This window comes from Narcine bancroftii, chromosome 11, assembly GCF_036971445.1.
Source record: "Narcine bancroftii isolate sNarBan1 chromosome 11, sNarBan1.hap1, whole genome shotgun sequence".
Taxonomy (NCBI): domain Eukaryota; kingdom Metazoa; phylum Chordata; class Chondrichthyes; order Torpediniformes; family Narcinidae; genus Narcine; species Narcine bancroftii.
The window spans coordinates 106,202,553-106,222,718 of record NC_091479.1 but is presented as its reverse complement, the minus strand read 5'-3'; the positions used below and the strand labels follow the sequence as shown (position 1 = coordinate 106,222,718).

Sequence of the window (20,166 nt, the reverse complement as noted above, 5' to 3'; positions counted from 1 at the left end):
CAAGCAAGACTACTGGCCATCTTTCTGTCAACTTTCTATAGGAGCTCCATTGAGAGCATCCTGCCTGTCTGCATCCCAGTGGGGTACAGTTGCTGCAGAAACATGGATCGGAGGTCAATCCACAGGATGGTAAAAGTGGCAGAGAGGATCACTGGGATCTCCCTCCTTCCCATCAACATGATCTACTGGGATCATTGATAAAGAGAGCTCTCAAAATTGGAAGGCCCCTTCCACTCCACATGCAGCATCTTCCATCTACCACCGGTGGGGAAGAGATACAGGAATATCAGAGCTAGAACCACCAGGCCGAGGAACAACTTCTTTCCACGGGCAGTGAGACTGTTGAACTGCTAAAACAACTCCTGAGCCTCTACTATATTAATTGAATATATGTACATATGTGATGTGAATATGTGTCATCTGTCTGTATGTATGTTTACATTGTTTGCACCGTGGACCAGAGACGCTGTTCCGTCAGGTTGTACTGATACAATCAGATGATAAATAAGCTTGGCCTTGAAATTCCTCTGATACCCGATTTCAGTCATTTCTCCACATTGACTTTTACAGAAGGTTAGATTTGTGTAATATTCGTGTCTTGGGCTGAAATTGCACCATGAACTAAGCGGCTCAGACAGTATCCATGGAGGCAGAGGGATGGTTGGCTTCAAGTCAAGACCCTGCAATGAGGAGGTGGCCAGTGAAAAGAACAGAGGGGAGGAGGGGAGTTGAGGGCTGGCAGGTGATAGGTGGAACCAGGTGAGGAGGGCAGCGACGGACCCAGGTGGGGAGGGAAAAGGGAGACTGGAGTTGCTGGGTACTGGGTGGAATGACATAAGGGAGGGGTGATGGCAGGTTGAACCAGTGGAGTTGGTCCAATCATCGGATGGGATTTGTTGTGCAAAAAATGTTGGGGTGAGTTCTCAGCAGTGGACAGTGATTGACAGGTGCTGTAGCTGGTCTTTGCCTTGTGATTTAAACCCAGCAACAAAGAGAAATTGATGGTCTATTTCCAAGTCATCTGATGTGCAACTTAGAGCAGAATGTGTGAATGGTGGTGATCCGATGCACATGCTGCCTTGGTGCCAGGGCTCGTGAGTTTGGGAAGCTGGAAGGATCTTGTAGTTAATACTGCCACTGTTCACATTTAAAGACTTATTAATTCCTCTCTCCTGGAAGTAATGAAACAGATAGAAGAAACATAAAACATGCCAGATTCATGTAAAACAGCAATAATTACAGTAATACCAAAGACTAGGAAAGATCCAATAACACAAGCATCGTATAGACCAATATCTCTACTTAACTCAGATTATAAGATAATGACAAAACTATTAGCAAACAGATTGGTCGACTGTGTACCAAAAATAGTAAAACTAGATCAAACTGAATTTATTAAGAAAAGACGAACAACGGACAATATCTGTAAGTTCATTAACTTAATCATTGCAGTACAAGGAAATAAGACGTCAACAGTGGCAGTTGCTTTAGATACAGAGAAAGCCTTTGACAGGGTAGAATGGAATTATTTATTGAAAGTACTACAGAGGTTCAACCTACCAGAGAAATATATTAATTGGATTAAAGCATTATATAAGGGACCATTGGCAAAGGTGACAGTGAATGGATATATATCGAACCAATTTAAATTAAGCAGGTCAACTGGGCAGGGATGTCCACTAGAACTGATAAGAACAGAAAATAAAATAAAAGGGATAAAAATAAAAGAGAAGGAATATAAAATCAGTCTATTTGCAGATGACACCATAGTATACTTAACAGAACCAGAATTATCAATAAAAGAATTACATAAGAAATTGAAGGAATTGGAGAAATATCTGGGTACAAGATCAGCGGAAATAAAAGTGAAGCGAAGCCAATGAATAATGCAGATTTCACAAAGTTTAAGAAAGAATCACCATTTAAATGGCAAACACAAGCAATCCGGTACCTAGGTATTAGACTAGATAATTTATTTTGTATAGATGGCCTAGATTATTATCATCCATTAATGAAGAAATTACAAGATGAGTTAGAACATTGGAAAGATTTACCACTAACACTGATAGGAAGGGTAAATTGCATTAAAATGAATATCTTCCCAAGGATACAATACCTATTTCAATCGTTACCAATTCCCTTAACAGAGAAATTCTTCAGTGAGCTAAAGAAAATAATAAGGAAATTCTTATGGAAAGGGGGAAACTGAGGATAGCACTAGATAAATTAACAGAATGGTACAAACAAGGGGGCTTACAGCTACCAAACTTTAAGAATTATTATAGAGCAGCACAATTAAGATATCTATCAGATTTTTATCAAACAAGGGAAAAACCAGATTGGACCAGGTTAGAGCTAGATAAAATGGGGGAGAAGGTACCAGAACATATACTTTATAAGTGGGATGAAAAGCTGGTGCAACATGGGAGTTCATCAGTACTGCACCATCTGCTCAACATTTGGAAGAAGATTCACGTAGAAAGGAAAAAACAAATTACCAACTACCAAAATTATTATTGACGCAAAATCAACTAATCCCTTTCACAATAGATAATCTTTCCTTTAGAGAATGGGAGAGAAAAGGGATCAAAAGAATAGAAAATTGTTTTTCGGGAAATAAATTATTATCTTTTGAACAAATGAAGTGCAAATATGGTATAACTCACAATACAATGTTTGCATATCACCAACTGAAAACCTACTTAAAAGACAAATTGGGAAGCAGGCTGAGGTTACCAGAAGGAAGCAGCTTTGAATATGTGATTACAGACACAATGATAATTAAAAGATTTATAACAAACATGTACATCAAGCTGTAAGAGAAAGAGAACGATGAAATAATCTGTAAACTCAAATAAAAGTGGGAACAAGATCTAAACGTAAAGATGAAAAATGGGAAAAGCTATGCTCCGGAACGATGAGAAATACAATAAACACGAGGTTACGCATGATACAATATAATTGGTTACACAGGCTATATATCACACCCCAAAAGTTAAATAAATGGAACCCAACAGTATCAGACAGATGTTTTTGCTGTAAGAAGTAAACGGGAACAACAGTACATGCAATTTGGGCATGTGAGAAAGTGGAAAAGTTTTGGGAAGATCTAAATCAGGTATTAAATAAAATCACAAAAAGCAACATCCCAAAAGATCCAGAGATCTTCCTTCTAAGTAATATAAGAAGTAAAGAAATAGGCCTCAACTTGGATGAAGCACAAAAAAGATTTATTATGATAGCCTTAGCTGTAGCAAAAAAATGTATAATGTCAACCTGGAAATCAGAAGATAGCCTGGGAATACAGCAATGGTACATAGAAATGAATAAATGTATTCCATTGGAAAAAATAACATACAACTTAAAAAATAAAGTCACAGTATTGAACAAATTTGGGAACCGTACATGGAACACAACAGAGCAGGCCTACCCCGGACCTCCACCCCCTAAAATGATAGAATGAGAAGACGACAAAATGAACTGACCCAGTGGGTAAAAGTAGATGACACAATTTTCTTGTTTATTTTCATTGTGTGATGACATTGTTTAATGGGCTTGATGTTTCATTAATGTTGAATGGGTGGGGAGGGGGGTGGGAAGGAGTGGGGGGGAAGGGGAGAAAATGACACTGTATATTCAAGAGGGAAATGTTTATGTGTATTTTGGTTAATATCGTTCATAGTGAAAAATAATTTTATTTTTAAAAAATACTGCAACCGTTGTGTGCTGCTGTGATTGAGGTACTCATAGAAACACACCGAAATGCTGGAGGAATCCAGTCCCCAGCCAGACTTGCAGGGTTCATAGATATATTGGCAATGTCTCAGGCCTGAGCCCTTCAAGGAATAAGCAAAGAACAGGAAATATTCATTATAAATGTATCTATTTCAAAGCAAAGAGTATTGTAGGAAAGACAGACGATCTTAGAGCGTGGATTGACAAATGGAATTATGACGTTGTGGGCACTGGTGAAACTTGTTTGCAGGTGGGGCAGGACTGGCAGCTCAATTGTTCAAGGGTTCCGTTGCTTTAGATACAATAGAATGGGGAGATGAAAGGAGGAGGAGTGGCATTGCTCATCAGAGAAAATATCACAGCTGTGTTCAGGCAGGACAGACCAGAGGGCTCGTCCACTGAGGCTTTATGGGTGGAGCTGAGGAATGGGAAAGGTTTGACCACACTCATGGGGTTGTATCTTAGACCAATAGTCAACGAGAAATGGGCGAGCAAATCTGTAGAGAGATAGCAAATAACTGCAGGAAACATAAGGTTGTGATAGTTAGGGATTTTAATTTTCCACATACTGTCCAGATGGGACTCCCATATTGTAAAAGGGCTCAATGGCTTAGAGTTTCTCAAAGGTGTTGGGAAAGTTTTCTCGATCCATGTATAGAGGTACCAATTAGAGAGAATGCAATAGTGGATCTCCTATTAGGAAATGAGGCAGGACAGGTGACAGAAATATGTGTAGGAGAGCATTTTTGTTCCAATGATCATAATGTCATTAGTTTCGTTAATTATGGGGAAGGATATTGTCTGTGGAGAATATTCCCGCACCATGTCATCTAGACGGAGGAATATTCCCGCACTGTGTCACCAAATGGGGCGGAGGGGGGGGAGTATTCCCTGACTGTGTCACCCAGACAAGGGAAGTGTTCCTGCAATGTGTCACCCAGACAGGTCAATCATATTCCCACACTGTGTCACCCAGACTTTCCTGTACATGCACCCTCAACCAGCAGAGACCACACCATTCCATGGCTCGCTGATTCAAGTGAGGGTCTAGCTACTTCCTCAGTCTTGTGAGAATGCCCGATTCCAGGCCCACATTGGCAGTCCATTCTAGGTTTACATCCTGGATTAAAAAAATGTCTTCTTTCAATGCTCTCTAAGTCTAAATCTGAGCCTGATCATTTTAGACATCCCTATCTCTGCAAAGGGAAAGATTTCCTACTTTTTGCCCCATCTATGCCCTAAATAATTTTGTATGTTTTGGGTTGGGACCCTTTTATCGAGACAAAATTAGAAAAGGGTGAGATCGAAGTCAAATATATCAAGGGGAATAGTATCCGCCCCTTAGTGTGCAATGGCCCGAAACGATGACTGACCATTTCGCTCCACAGATGCTGCCTGACCTGCTGTGTCCCTTCAGATTCTGCTGTTTTTGTGTTTCTTTGTTTAGTTTCGACTCCATGAGCAATAGTTCAGGTAGTTTTTGTTTAAATCTATTGGGCAGTAGTTTAGTTTGGACCCAATGAGCCAAAGATTCTGTTTCCATGGACTAAATTATTGCCATACTATTTAAAAATTGTAAGAAATTTGAATTCAAAGGTAATTTAAATAAGTATCAAATCCATTTGTGACTACTACTCCAGTTATGTCGCAGCAGTTCAATGCTTTGAGGTTCTCAGCTGGAGTGACTTGACGCAACATAAATGTGATTAATTCTGGCCTACCATTCATATTTTGTGGGCAAAGGTCACTCTGGTGGGAAGGGGAGACCCTGCTCAAGAAACAATGTCCCAGAATGTGATCCAGCTGTAGAACCTTGCTGACAGTTCGAAGAGCTGGCTCTGGTATGTGGCTTGAATGAATATCAGTTACATGCGGGAATGTGTTGGGCTGTGTGCTTTTGCATGTTTGCTCTGCTTGCAACCGCTGTTATCAAATGAGATGCGACTCTGGAATCTGAAGCTATTTACTTCTCTGAGGTAATGTAGCTTTAAGAGCTAACCGTTTTGGAATTGGCTCGAGTGAGCTGCGTCAAGCTGGCAGTGAGGTGATCTCTGCTCAAAAGTGTACCACTATCTGCACAGGCCTGTGCAGATGTGTTGTCCCCAACAACGTACCCACCAGCTTTCATTCCATTCCTGCATTAGGTCCCCTATTTTACACAGTAGTTAATTTATTTATTTTGCCCAACCTTTTCCTGGATAACAGACAAAACAAAGCTTGTCACTGAATCATGGTACGTTTGAAAATAAACTTCACACAGCAAAGATAAACCGAAACAGGCACTCAACATCCACACTTCACCTATTTGCTCATCTGTACTCTTCCCAGGCCTGTATGAGACCGCATCCTTCTGTGCCTCTTCAATTTGAGAGCCTGTATAAATTATCCTTAAACGTAGTCATTGTACCTGATTGCAGTAGTTGTCTCAGATATCAAACACTCTCCTCTCACCTTTGACACTAATAGTGTGGGGGAAAGATTCTTAGCATCTACCCTGACTATACCTCTCAATCCTGTACATCTCCATCAGGTCACCCTTCCTTCACTCTAGGGAAGAGGAGCTAACCAATCCAGTCTCTCGCAATAACTAAAATCCTCTGATTCAGGCAGAATCCCGGTGAATCTCCTCTGTGCTCTCCTCTTCTGCAGAAAAGTGTCAAGAAATCCATTTGATACAAGTGCAGTCTAACCAGAGTTTAGTAAAGTTGCAACATTACATCCCAACTTACTTTTGTTTGCCTCATCCTGTGAAGACAAGCATGCAAAATGTCTTCTTCACCACCTATTTACTTATATTACAATCTTCAGAGGACTCTAGGCTTGGACCCCTAGAGGGTAAGCCTATTTAGGTTCCTGGAAGTCACTCTCTTGGAGGATCTTTCTTGGACCCAACACACCAATGGCATCGTGAAGAAAGCATGTCAGCGCCTCTACTTCCTCAGGAGTTTGCGGTGGTTTGGTATGATATCAGAAACCTTGGTGATTTCTACAGAGGTGTTGTGGAAAGTGCGCTGACTGGCTGCATTACAGTCTGGTATGAGAACACCAATATTCCTGAGTGCAAAGCCCTCCAAAAGGTAGTGGTCACAGCCCAGGGCATCACAGGCAAAATCCTCCCCACCATTGAGTACATCTACAGGGAAAGCTGCTGTTGGGCAGCAGCAATCATCAAGGATCCACACCACCCAGCACACGCTCTGTTCTTGCTGCTGCCATCAGGAAAGAGGTATCGGTGCCACAAGACTCGCACCCCCAGGTTCAGGAACAGTTGCTATCCCTCCACCATCAGACTCCTCAATGACAAACTCAATCAGAGACTCATTTAAGGACTCTTACTTGTGCACTTTATTAATTTTCTTTGTTCTCTCTGTATTGTACAGTCAGTTTGTTTACATTTGTTACATGTTTATTTTTTGCATTACCAATAGTGGTAATTCTGTTGCGCCCGCAGGAGAAAAGAATCAGTGTTGTATGTGATGTCATGTATGTTCTCTGATAATAAATCTGAAATCATCTGTTTATGAACCTTTTAGATTAAAATGAGTGTCCAACTCGTATAATACTTCCCAAACTGCATCACCTGATACTTGTTGGGATTAATTTCTATTTTCCAACACTGCTTTACTTTCAATATGATCTGTATTCTGCTGTAGCCTTAAGACAACCTTCTTCACTATTCACACCAGCATTTTTGTGTCATCTCCAAATGAACTATCATTCCTCCCACATTCAAATCCAAATTATTAATTTATATTACATGGTGAGACTGCATCTTGGAATATTATTGCACAGATCTGATCTCCCTACAAAAGGAAGGGAATATTTCCAAAAGAGCGAATGCTGCAAATGTTCACAGATTAATTGCTGATGTGGCAGATCTTCCACCTGAGAAGACCTTGAACAGATTTGAAGAGAGTTCAAATAAATGATCATGTTGAAATTTATTTAAAAATGTATCAGACTTGAACACGGTAGATGCAAGGATGATTTGCTGTGAACTCGAGATCACAATCTCTAAGGAAGTGATCAGCTGATGAGAACTGAGGTGAGGCTTCACCCTGAAGGAGGGTGTTCCATGGGACTTTGAACTCCATCTTCTCCCAGCCTAGTTTTGCTGGCTCCTCTCTTATATTATTGAAATCTGCTTCCACAAGTTAAGCAACAACTTGAGAGGGACAACTTTATCTCCTTCCATAACTCAGTCATAATGCTATTCCCAAAAAACACACCACCAACACCCAATTTGGAATTCTGTACCCAAGAAAGCTATGGAGGCTCGGTCACTGAATCAAAGCAGAGTTCAGTAGATTTTTTGATATTAAAGGAAGTAGTTCTGTTGCAGGAAAGAGGTGTAAGTTAAAAATCAGCCCTGATTTCATTGGATGAAAAAGCAGCAGGAATGTCTGAATGGACCACTCCTGTTTCTTCTTATCTCATGAGTCAAGTGTGTGTGTTCTCGTACATCCAGAGGAAATTGTGCATGTTGTCTCATTCATGTTCATTTTTGATAACTGCACCTCGTTCTTCATACTCCCTCTCCCTTCCCACCCTCTTTCATACCCTTTTATTCATACCTTCATTCCCTTCCCTTCCACGGACTTATCCACTGTTGTTTAAATGAAGCTGATATATCTGCCTTTACCACGCCGTGTGGCAGCTCACTCTGTTTCCACCTCCTTCAGAGTGAAGAACATCCCTTCTTAATCTCACTCTCTCACCTTGTTGTTAAGGACTCTCATCTTGGGTTCTCTTCTCCACTATTCACCTTAACTGTGCACTCAAGATTTTATCAACCTCTATAATGTTCCCTCTCAACCTTCTACTCTCTGAGAAAAACAGGCCTAATTTTTCCAGTTTCTCATGACAACTCAGCTTCATCTTTGTGAACCTCTTCTGTACCCTTTCCAAGTTTACAATATCCTTCCTATATTGGGCTACCAACTTGTGACCTCACTAACATCTTGTTTAACTTCAATATTGGGTCCAACACTTGTAATCAGTGCTATAACCGGTGAAGGAAAGCATCCCAAACACTCTTCAGTGCTCTGTCTACTTGCGCTGCCATCCTTAAAGAGCTATGTACGTGTCCCTCTGCTCCATGACATGCTTTAGGGGCACTGCCATTAACAGAGCAACTCCTGTCCTAGTTTAAATACCTGCAATGATCCAGCTCCACAACCCTGCAGATAGAATGTTCTGGAGAACCTCCATTCTTGACCCACCCTCTAATCCTGTAAGTATGCTGCTTGATATAGACTCAGCTACTCTAGCAAGCAAAGTGAAAGTTTGAGCTGATCAGATCCATCGTTCAGCTCTGTGTCTACGATAGGGTTTCTGGCCAGAACCTACCTTGGCAACAATATGCTGGAGGTGAGTGTTGGAGGGGGGGGCGTTCCAATCCCGGCAGACTGCAAAACTGCTGTGAGCAAATAATCTGGTCCATTCTCTTAATTGAACACATTTATGTGAGTTGCTGCCTCAAGAAGGCAGCCTGCGTCGTAAAGGATCCCCATCACCCTGGTCATAACCTCATCTCACTCTTCCCTTTGGGAAGAAGGTACAGAAGCCTGAAGACCAGGACCTCTAGGTTCAAGTGAAACATGAAAGTCTGTAGATGCTGTGATTGTAGTAAAAAACCTTGAGAAAGGGCTCAGGCTCAAAACATCAGTAATACATCTTTATCTCATGGATGCTGCGAGACCTGCTGAGTTCTTCCAGCACCTCTTAAGTTCAAGAACAGTGTCTTTCCAACAGGTTTTGGGCTCCTGAACCTACCTTGCTACACTAATCAGAAACTACTCCAACACCACAAAAGGCTGGTCTGCAATATTACAAATCACTTTCTGCTCTAAGATTACTGTGAGTGTTCATATCCATCTGATGTATTTATTCTCCCTTTTAATTTATTTAGTTTACTAATATAGTTTTTCTTTACAAGTTCCTGTTCGGCTGCAGCAAGTAAGGACTTTGGTGCATCAGTATATTGTACAGCAACCAACTCGTTATCATGGAGGTGACATGTGAGGTTCGAGTTGTTGGGCGTACTGAATGTATCTGGGTTGACGTGGTACACGGAGGCTGTAGTGCATTAAGCTACACTAGAGAGAAGAGGCTCCACAGCATCAGATGTGGGTCTGAGAGAAGTGGTGCTAACACAGGACATTGAAAATTTTGTTTTCTGAACAGTTTTGGGTGTATTTTATGAATTTTGTGTTGCAGATCACAAAAATCAACTTAAAATGTTCCTATTGCGTCCTGATTTTTAGATATAACCTATTTTTGTGATTTCTTGTCATAATTTACATCTACTTCAAGCTACAAAACCTTGAAGTGCAGCACATAATTGAAAATTCATTTTCTGCATTTGCACTTGGACTTCTTCCCTGCTGATCGTGGTACAGTCAGTGACATAAACAGTGAAAGGTTTCACCAGGACATTGCGACCACGGAAAAGTGGTATCAGGGTAACTGGAATCCATTAATGCTAGCCGACTATTGTTGGACACTGACGTGAGAGGTAACAGATGCTGAGTATAAACTAAAATTAGTGGCATGTAGCGGTAGTTATAATGATCGAGAGATTGAAAGAAACCGCAGGTCGAGATGAGTTCCAGTTTCAACTGTTTATTTGAAATTGGCGCAGTGCTCTTTAAGGGTGAGCCTTCGCCACGTTGGCTGTGACATCATGATGCACCTGAAAGGGCGCCCTCGATGGCTGAGGCCACAAGGAATCCCCGAACCCGATGGCGCCATCTTAATGCGGCTACTCTGCTACTGCAGCCATCACATACGGAGCTGATTTGCCTGCATCGCGATGTGCGCTGTCACACAACAGCCCCCCAGAACCAGCTTGGTATTCACCCTCCTCGGGTGGGTCGTGGATCAGGTCGTCCACTTTGGCTACAGTCTCCTGGTCGAGGGCACTGACGACATGGTAGAACGTTGTCAAGTCGGAGTTGATTTGCCAGAGGTGAAACTGTGCTTCCACTTGCCTGAACCATGTGCGCGGGCAAAGCATCGAAAAGGGGGCCAGTTTTACTGCGACTGCATTCACTCCTGCCGTGTCCATAATTGAGAGGCCAGGAACATCTGGACTCGTCAGGGTCACCAATTGTAGCAGTAGCTACAATGATCGAGAGATTGAAAGAAATCACAGGTCGAGGTGAGTTCCAATTTCAACTGTTTATTTGAAACTCGTGCGCTGATCTTTAAGGCAAGCCCGCACCACGATGGCAGAGGCCACAAGGAATCCCTGAATCCGACGGCGGCATCTTAACCCAACTGCTCCGCTACCGTAGCCATCACATACGGAGCCGATTTGCCTGTGTCGTGATGTGCGCCGCCACAAGCAAAACATTTTTAGGTCATTTGACCTAACACAATGCGTCAGTGTCGTTATGCGATTAAACATGCTAAATTCAATAAAAGTTAATTTAATGTTTCTCCAACATCCTACATGATGCACCAAATCTTAAATTATCTTTCTGTTCAGCTTGAAGTTGTCTATCATCGAGCAGAGCACAGAAAAACAGGCCACTTGACCCTTCCGGTCTGTACCGACTAATAAAACTAGCTTGTCCCACTGGTCTGCTCTCATTCCATAACCCTCCAGACCTCTCCTATCCATGTATTTATCTAATTTATTTTTAAAACTTAAAATTGAATCTACATTCACTATATCAGATGGCAGCTCATTCCCCATTTTTTTGGAAAGCAAACCTTTGTGGGGGTGGGGGGGGAATTGTTGTCCAGTGTTATCCAAGCAAGGGAGAAGATTTCATTTTCTCGGCTCCATGTACATTAGTTTTGACTATCGTAAGTTGGGAGTTGAGGCTGGTGGAGAGGCCCTACCTGTAGGTTGTGACTATATGTATGTCTTGCTCCCATCGTTGAGGACATGATGCAAACAGAGACCCTGCGCCATCCTGGTGTGAGCATGGAGAGTCTCCAAACATTCCATGCAGTGGGGTCTATTTCAGAGCAAACTTGACTCTGAACAATCTGTGTAGAATATTAACGACATGCAGGGTCATCGTGGACCACAAGTATTTTGGGCTGTCAGACGACAAAGCTGAATGTCATGAATTCACACACATCGCTTTGAGTTCAAAATATTTCTGATGCCAGTGATATTGCTCGAAACTCTTCAACACCAAAGTTGAGTCCAGATCACTAGGCATTTCTTGGGATGGTTTACATGTGAGATGATGATGTCATTTGTACAGTCAGTGTACTGATTGGCTGCTCTTCTCCAATAGTAACACCACATGACAGGACCCTCAGCCGGGCTCGAATCAAAGGTCAAGGTCACTGGAGAGCATAGAACAGTCCTGGGACTTGCAGATTTATCACACTGGGAGAGAGGTGGAACTGTGGGAGTGCCGTCCTGTGGCTGGAGACTGACCATGGACTGGCCAGAGACTGGTGGGAGACTGACCAGGGACTTGGCCAGATATGGACAGGGGCAGGATGCTGGCTAGAAATTGACCCCCACAAGCGTACCTTTTGCACTCAGTAGGTCAGAATTAGTGGAACATTGCGGCAGAGCTAACACAGGCTCCCAGCCCAGAGTAACTCCACACCATCCCCTTCCCCTCAGCTCTCACTCCTACCAGCCCTGAGCTGACCAGGATTTGTTCAACACTTCCACAGCCAGAGGGAAATGGTTGTCTGCTGCTTCCTGAAGGCGTACTCTCTGATTGGGTAGGCAGCAGAAAGTGGGTGTGTGCATGTGTGGGCTGCAGCCGCTGTGGTCGAGGCAACATGCAGTGTAAAATGCTCCTGCCTTTCACTCACAGCAACGCATCAGGTTGGGAAAGAGCTGCTGGCTGGATGAGGACTGGTGCTAGGGGGGATCAGTGGTGAGCAGGGTGAAAGGTTCAGTCAGTGAAGCCAGCGATCTGAGAGCACTCGGACTGAGCACCCCGGAGTTGAGCAGCTGCCAGTGGACTGGACCAGCAGTGGGAGCTCCGAGAGGCTCTGACAAGCTGGGCTCGAGTTGTCTGTTCCTGGGACTGCATTAAAACTACAGCTCTTTAAATGGAGGAGAGTTTGTTTAAGAGGCTTCACTGCTGCCTGCACTGCATTTCAGACTGACCTGCTGCTCTCACCTTTCTAACTACTGAGATGTTCGCCGTTGAAGGTGACAGCTGTGGAAAGGAAGAACATGGAAAAATCGAGTAGTGAAGAATCATCTCTGCACCGGAGTCTGTCTGTGGAGAGTAGAGGTTTGGATGGCGGACAAGCTTCCGGCTCTGCTCCACAGTTAGGCAGTGGTTTCACTGCAGCTGCTTTTTATGGCAACACCAGCTCGTGCCCCAGGGGTCTAGACCTGGGTGCGAAGAATGACAAATACACAGCGCCCAAAGGCAGCAAGTATGTGGTGTTTTACCTGGACCTCTCCTTTGTTTTCCTCTTAGAGTTCCAGAAGTGCAGCATGGCTAGTGGCTGCCTGTGTTGTCTCAAGTACCTGATGTTTGTGTTCAACCTCGTCTTCTGGGTGAGTAAAATCTTTCATTCTTGGTGCCTTCCCGATGGAGGGCGGTGAGTTCCGGGGGGAGGGATGGGAGTTTTGGATGGAGGGTAGAGTATTCCGTCAGAGGGATGGGAGTGCCGGGCAGATGGTGGGGTGTTCTGGGGAGAGGGATGGGCGGAGGGACAGAAGTTTTGGGCAGAGGGACAGGATGTTCTAGGAATAACTCTGAATGGAGGAACCAGTAACTCGAGTCAGACCAGCACTGTTCGAGCAGTGTTCGGACCATGTCTACACTGACCTTCATGCCTCTGTACTCTCTGTTTGTGGTATGGGGATCCTATGTCTCTCTGTACAGTGACGACATCTGCCCTGCCTGCTTTTTGCTTATGCCTTGAAGAAGGGCTCAGGCCCGAAATGTCGGTAACATATCTTTACCTTCTATGGACGTTACGAGACCGGCTGAGTTCCTTCAGCATTTACTGTGCGTTCTGAGATGAGGGTGCTTTATTTGGACCAATGTTGTAATGAAGACTAGATCTTAGTGCTTGTGGGGAAACCCAAGCTGGATGATTGAGTCATTGTTACTCGATAGCACTGTTCATGAATCTTCCAGCACTTCTCTGAGATTGAGAGAGGATGATGAGATGGATTGGATTCGTTCTGTTTGGACTTCAAATTGTACAGTTCAGAAATGACCATTCATCCCATCTTGTCTAGGCTGATCTTGTCTAATTTCACTTATCTGCATGTGGACCCCATCCCTCCAAACCTTCCCTATCATGAACCTGCCCAAATGACTAAACATTACATTCTCCACCTCTACTGCTTCCACTGGAAACTTGTTCCATATGTCCACCACACTCTGTGCAAAGAAAGTACCCCTTAGGTGGCCTTTTGATCTTTCCCCCCAAAATGTGTGTCCTCATGTTTCACACACCCCTATCCTAGGATAAAGAATGTGACCATATATCTTATCTAGGCCTCTCATGATTTTGTAAACCCCAGTAAGGTCTCCCCTCAAGCCTCCTACACTCTGAGGAAAAACAATCCAAGCCTCTCCGTAAAACTCAGGCCCCCCAGTGACTGCAGTGTTTTAATGATTCTTTCCAGCATGGCTGATTTACTTCTGACAGCAGGGTGACTGTGCTCAAGATTTTGTGAATCCAAACACAATCTTTTTGTTGTGGACAGAAGGTTCCAGTTTCATGGACAAACTCCCTCCAATCCGCTGTTAAAATTCTTCACTTTCGTTGAATTATCAGAGTGAGCGCTGTGCAGTTTAAATTAGTGTAGTGGTTAGTGCGACTCTCTTACAGCGCCAGTGACTGGGGTTCAAATTCCACGCTGTCTGTAAGAAGTTTATGCATTCTCCCTGTGTCTGCAAGGGTTTCCTTTGGGTGCTCTGGTTTCCTACCACCATTCAAAATATGCCAGGGGTTGTAGGTCATTTGGGTGTAATTGGCAGATCAAGCTTGTGAGTCGAAAGGGCCTGTTACCGTGCTTTATATCTAAATTTAAAAGGTTATCATCTGCACATGAGAAGTGTTCATTGCTCTGTCAGTCAGTAAGTAACCTGTTCGCTGTGTCCTAGAGCCGAGGATCTGCAACACAGTGTGGCCCACTCATTGTGTAAGAAACAACTGGCTCTTCTGTTCGGCATTTAATTCATTTGAACAATGAGTAGTTTGACCTATGGTTTTCTCATAAATTGCCTCAAATCCATGAAAGATCAAATTCCTCGTGGATTATAGCTGGTGCTAGGGGAAGTATGAGCTCCCTGCAGTGTTGCTTTATCTCCACTGCAAGCACGTAATCACTGTAATTGTGTGTTCCCTGAAAGCAAATGGAGCACAGATGGTGAGACATTGATAGAAACCTTGCAGGGTACAGAAGCAGCAGAACCGTGAGGACCAGAAAACGTTTCAATCTGCCACCTTGGGAAGAAAGCCCTGCAGGTCTTGTGGTATTACGTTCCCACAACTGAGCGTAATGTGCTCACCTGCTGGAAGGTGGCCACCAAGGACTTCTGCGAGTGGTTCTGGTTGACCTCCCCTGAATCTTCACTTCCTGAGATTGAGAATGAGGTATCATTCAATGGGAGGAGACAAGTGCAGGTCTTGTTCTGTCCTGTCCCCTCCCTGCTTCTCCCCATCACTAATAGAGAGGATTCTTAAGGATAGGATCTATGAGCATTTGGAGAAGTCTCGTCTACTCAAGGTTAGCACGGCTTTGTGAAGGGAAAGTCGTGCCTTATGAGTCTTTTTGAGGATGTAACAAAAGAAATTGATGAAGGTAGGTCAGTAGATATGGTGGTAGTGCCACTGAAGGTGACAGAGGATGGTTCGATTTGTGGAGATCATTCCCCAACATTGTTGTGAGAAGGTCAGTAGCCACGGTACCCCACTCTTGGGCTGGGGCATTCACTGAGGAGTTCTGAATGGAATTGAACACCCCTGATCTGATGAAGGTTGGGACCAAGACCCTGCAGAACCCTTCAATTATGTCCTGGTCTGCCCAAATGATGGTCTCCTGTAACTTCCTGCTGTTAAATAATGTTTCTCCTCTCTACATATTTCTTTATCCCGCCCCTACATGGAGTAATGATAACTAGGGAAGCATGGTTAGCGCAACATTTTTACAGTGCCAGCGATTGGGATTGGATTTTGAATCCTGTGCTGTCTGTAAGGAGTTTGTATGTTCTCCCCATGTCTGCGTGTGTTTTCCCTGGGAACTTCAGTTTCCTCTCACCATTCAAAATATACCAGGGTTGTAGGTTAGTTGGGTGTAACTGGGTGACATGGACTTGTGGGCCAAAATAGCCTGTAACCATGCTGTATGTTTGAATTTACACAATTATACAGGAAGGATCCTCTGGTCCATAATGATCAAGTTAATCCCTCTCTCTGCATGTCAGTCTTCCTGGGTGTCTGCACCTTGGGATGTCTCCAGTCCTTTTGTGAGCTGACAAAGAGAGTGAGTGAACACTGCTCTGGGCCTTAGTCATCTTCACATGTACCTTTCACACCCAGCAATGTGAAGCTACATTCTCAATCACTCACTGAGATCAGACACATCATGGATCCCAACTCATTGTTAGGGATAGAGCAGAATCTGTCTAGGACTCCTCTGCAGACTGACATTGATCAGCCATTGGGTAATGCAGGAAGGTTGCTGCTTGTCGGTAAAGCAGAGGGTGGGATGTGTGTGCTTGAAGTGTAGGCAGCCGAAACTTTGAGTGTCTGAGGCATGGGAAAGTTCTTTGGTTCTGCTGCAAGTTGCAGCCAGCGGTGGACAGGGGTCATCACAGCCAGCGGTGGACAGGGGTCATCACAGCCAGCGGTGGACAGGGGTCATCACAGCCAGCGGTGGACAGGGGTCATCACAGCCAGCGGTGGACAGGGGTCATCACAGCCAGCGGTGGACAGGGGTCATCACAGCCAGCGGTGGACAGGGGTCATCACAGCCAGCGGTGGACAGGGGTCATCACAGCCAGCGGTGGACAGGGGTCATCACAGCCAGCGGTGGACAGGGGTCATCACAGCCAGCGGTGGACAGGGGTCATCACAGCCAGCGGTGGACAGGGGTCATCACAGCCAGCGGTGGACAGGGGTCATCACAGCCAGCGGTGGACAGGGGTCATCACAGCCAGCGGTGGACAGGGGTCATCACAGCCAGCGGTGGACAGGGGTCATCACAGCCAGCGGTGGACAGGGGTCATCACAGCCAGCGGTGGACAGGGGTCATCACAGCCAGCGGTGGACAGGGGTCATCACAGCCAGCGGTGGACAGGGGTCATCACAGCCAGCGGTGGACAGGGGTCATCACAGCCAGCGGTGGACAGGGGTCATCACAGCCAGCGGTGGACAGGGGTCATCACAGCCAGCGGTGGACAGGGGTCATCACAGCCAGCGGTGGACAGGGGTCATCACAGCCAGCGGTGGACAGGGGTCATCACAGCCAGCGGTGGACAGGGGTCATCACAGCCAGCGGTGGACAGGGGTCATCACAGCCAGCGGTGGACAGGGGTCATCACAGCCAGCGGTGGAACTGATATCATCCACTGATCCAACTTGCGTTTGGGATTGAGGGAGGATGGCTCGTCCTGACTGCCTTCTCTTACTGAATATTGACATGTTTTGTCCCATACGGTCATGGAATGTTTGCAGCAGTTTGTGATATTTTCCATGCTTTGAAATGTTGTAGTTTAAGGTAGAGTTTTAAGTTTTCGATAGGTCCTTCCCTTTCCTTTCAACTTGCTGTTCTCTGATCACTATGTCTGCGGAATCAAAAGGGGCTGCAATGATTTATGAAAGATGCAGAGCAGGACCGTGGTGTCAGAGCAGGGAATCAGACGAGGCCTGATGCCTTGTGCCTTGAGATTTTACCCATAAGATGAGGCCTATTTTTGCAGCTGTTGAATTCCCCTGTCCCACTGGAGCGTAATTTTCAGTGGCCCAATCTTCAGTGACAGCTTGTCATCCTGATTCACGTGTATACGAGGGATTAGTTCATCTTAACCCAGTGCTGTCTGATCGATGTGATTTTCTCATGTAACTTGCAACTAATTTTCATTGCCCACATTAACCTCAGCGTCTCCAGTGACTTTTAATGAAAGCATATTTATGACTCCCTGAATTTTCTGCGAAATAGGTAATTAAGCCTCAGAGAATATTAGATAAACATAATATTGTGGAATGTAAATAGCTTCCAAATCAAATGACCATTAGAAATTGGTCATCTTGGTGGATGTGAATGCAAGGAGTAATTTTGTCAGATTAATGTCCAGTTCTTTCAAAGGTTCTCTGAAGATTGATGTGCTTCACACAAGGGTTGGACTGAGTGACAAAGCAGTGCTGACCATTCATGCAGAGAGGGCTGTTTCTAACTGATGGGGAAATGCAATAATTTGTGTTTCTGGAGTCGATCTGTGAAATCATTGACTTGATCTACAGTGACATGATATCAAATTAATTAAAGTCAAGCACTAAACCCTTCCAGGGTAGGATTCCCTGATCCCTGTGTTGTACTATTGCCTTCCCAGTAATGAGCAGATGTGCCGGAATTTGGTTTGCTTTAGTGCAAGGGGCTGAGATTAAGAGAAATTTGTTCAGTGACCAAGGGAGTATATTTTGAGGTAATATATAGATAATCCTACCATAAAAAAGGCTTTACTTGAACTCAGGAAATGAAAGTGGGGCGTTGGTGGGAGATGACCAGGTTACTATGGGCCAGTGAGCCTTACATCAGCGGCAGGGACATTATTGAATAAATCTTGAAGAGATGAGATTTGCGTGGATTTGGAAAGGCTAATTAGGGATAGTGTCAGCACGGCTTTACAAAGAACATCGAACAAACTTCAACCTGAGATGTCTGTACCAAACACCATGACAAATTAAACTTATCCATAATCCTCCCCCTTCATATTTGTCAATCAAGAAGCCTCTTTAATGTTACTGTTGTATCTGCTTTCACCACTACCCCTAGCAATTCATTCCAAGTGCCCACCGCTCACTGGGTCTCAAACAAGCCACAACAACAACAAAAAAAATCACCCTGCACGTTTTTCTTTAAATTGCCCTCTTGCCATCAACACGTCCTCTACAATGAGGCATTTTAACCCTGGGAAAAATAATCTGACTCTCAAATCTATCAGTAGCTCTTTGGATTTGATACATTTCTGTAAAGGTTTGGAGTGAAATGGCCAGATATTGGATTGGCTTTTGTGAGAATTCCCAATACTTAACGAGATGGTTCACATTGAGTCACCCTTGGCCAAGGGTAGGACCTAGAAACCTGTCCTCCCTCCTGGTCCTCTTCACTATGGTTAGTCCTCAGTTTTGGAAATGCTAGGTCAGGATTGGTAGAATATCTCTTGCACTCAAATCTTGATGTTCTGGTTTGCCAGGACCTCTCAGCTCCAGATCTCACCATAGTCTCACTGGGGACCACAGAACTGAATCCCAGGTAACCAGAGACCAAGTGTGATGACAAGGAGCCATGGGCCTCAGATGTTCTTGGCTTCATCTCACCCACAGCTGCAGCTTCTAGTACCCAGGTGGAGAAAGCAGCAAGCATGGGGAAGATTACCTTCTGCACCTACCCCTCCAAGTTCCACATCCCTTGGACAGGATGTAATTTTGCTGCTTCTTCACCATCACTGGGACTAAATCCAGGATTTTGTCCCCAAAGATACCTTCTGAAGAATTGCAGTGGTTCACTGGTTTCCTTGTCATCAAATCCTGGATATGAAGGGCTGGTTGATCAATGTTCAGCCCTATAGCAGTATTGGAAGTGCAGGAGAGAGGCAGTACTGGGGGTGCCTACATTGGTGACTGTTCAATCCAGAGACCTGGGCATCTGTGTGGATGAGGAGGTTGGGGTGTATGGAGTGGTACCCTGAATGCTACAGAGAGGTGACTTTCAACAAGTGTTTATGAGCTGTAAATGCCCAAATAAACAAACCAAACCTGTGAGAAGATGATTCAAGATGTTGTCAGTGTTTCTGGCAGAGCACCTTTTGTCATTGCTGATTGTTTCACACTGGTCTAGGTGCTGACTTCACGGTGGTGATGGGGGAACATTAATGTTGGCGATGATTATTGTAGCAAGGCCACGTTTGTTGTCCATCCTGAGTGCCCCAAGTCTAAGGAGAAGATGACAAGATGAATCGGGAGTCACATAGAGAGGAGGGCAAAGATCCTTCCCACAAAGTACTGAGCCAGGTGGCTTGTCACAACAACCCAGCAAGACCTTGGTTCTTTCAGTTTTCTCACAGGCCTAGTGAGATGTGAACCAGTGAGGAAATGGTCCCAGCTCCTACATTACTCTCGGTCCAGTATTACATCTGGGAGATTGTTTGTATGTTCCCGTGTGAAGATATAACCAAAGTACCTGTTCAACTCTTGTGCCATTTCCTTGTTCCCCATAATAATTTCACTCATTTCTGTCTTCAAGAC

At 44.4% G+C, this 20,166-nt stretch overlaps 2 protein-coding genes across 14 annotated transcripts in view; one reads left to right on the top strand and one right to left on the bottom strand.

Annotated features, from left to right (window-relative positions):
- The window catches only part of LOC138746293 (tetraspanin-11-like), a 179,257-nt gene that overhangs the window by 120,324 nt on the left and 38,767 nt on the right, over positions 1-20,166 (top strand). For 9 of the 12 annotated variants that reach the window (XM_069904513.1, XM_069904510.1, XM_069904503.1 and 6 more), the window contains one exon: positions 13,155-13,234. The exons of the other annotated variants lie outside the window; for them this stretch is intronic. In XM_069904513.1, the coding sequence (XP_069760614.1) occupies positions 13,155-13,234 (80 nt within the window). Of the gene's footprint in view, positions 1-13,154; positions 13,235-20,166 lie in introns of those variants that run through there. 12 annotated transcript variants of the gene reach the window in all.
- The window catches only part of LOC138746297 (lysoplasmalogenase TMEM86A-like), a 150,082-nt gene continuing 144,881 nt past the window's right edge, over positions 14,966-20,166 (bottom strand). The window contains exons 5-6 of one of the 2 annotated variants that reach the window (XR_011346849.1): positions 19,678-19,853; positions 14,966-15,043 (exon numbers count right to left, since the gene is read on the bottom strand). The gene's annotated coding sequence lies outside the window, so the exon portion shown is untranslated. Of the gene's footprint in view, positions 15,044-19,666; positions 19,854-20,166 lie in introns of those variants that run through there. The other variant, XM_069904524.1, reaches the window with a different exon arrangement.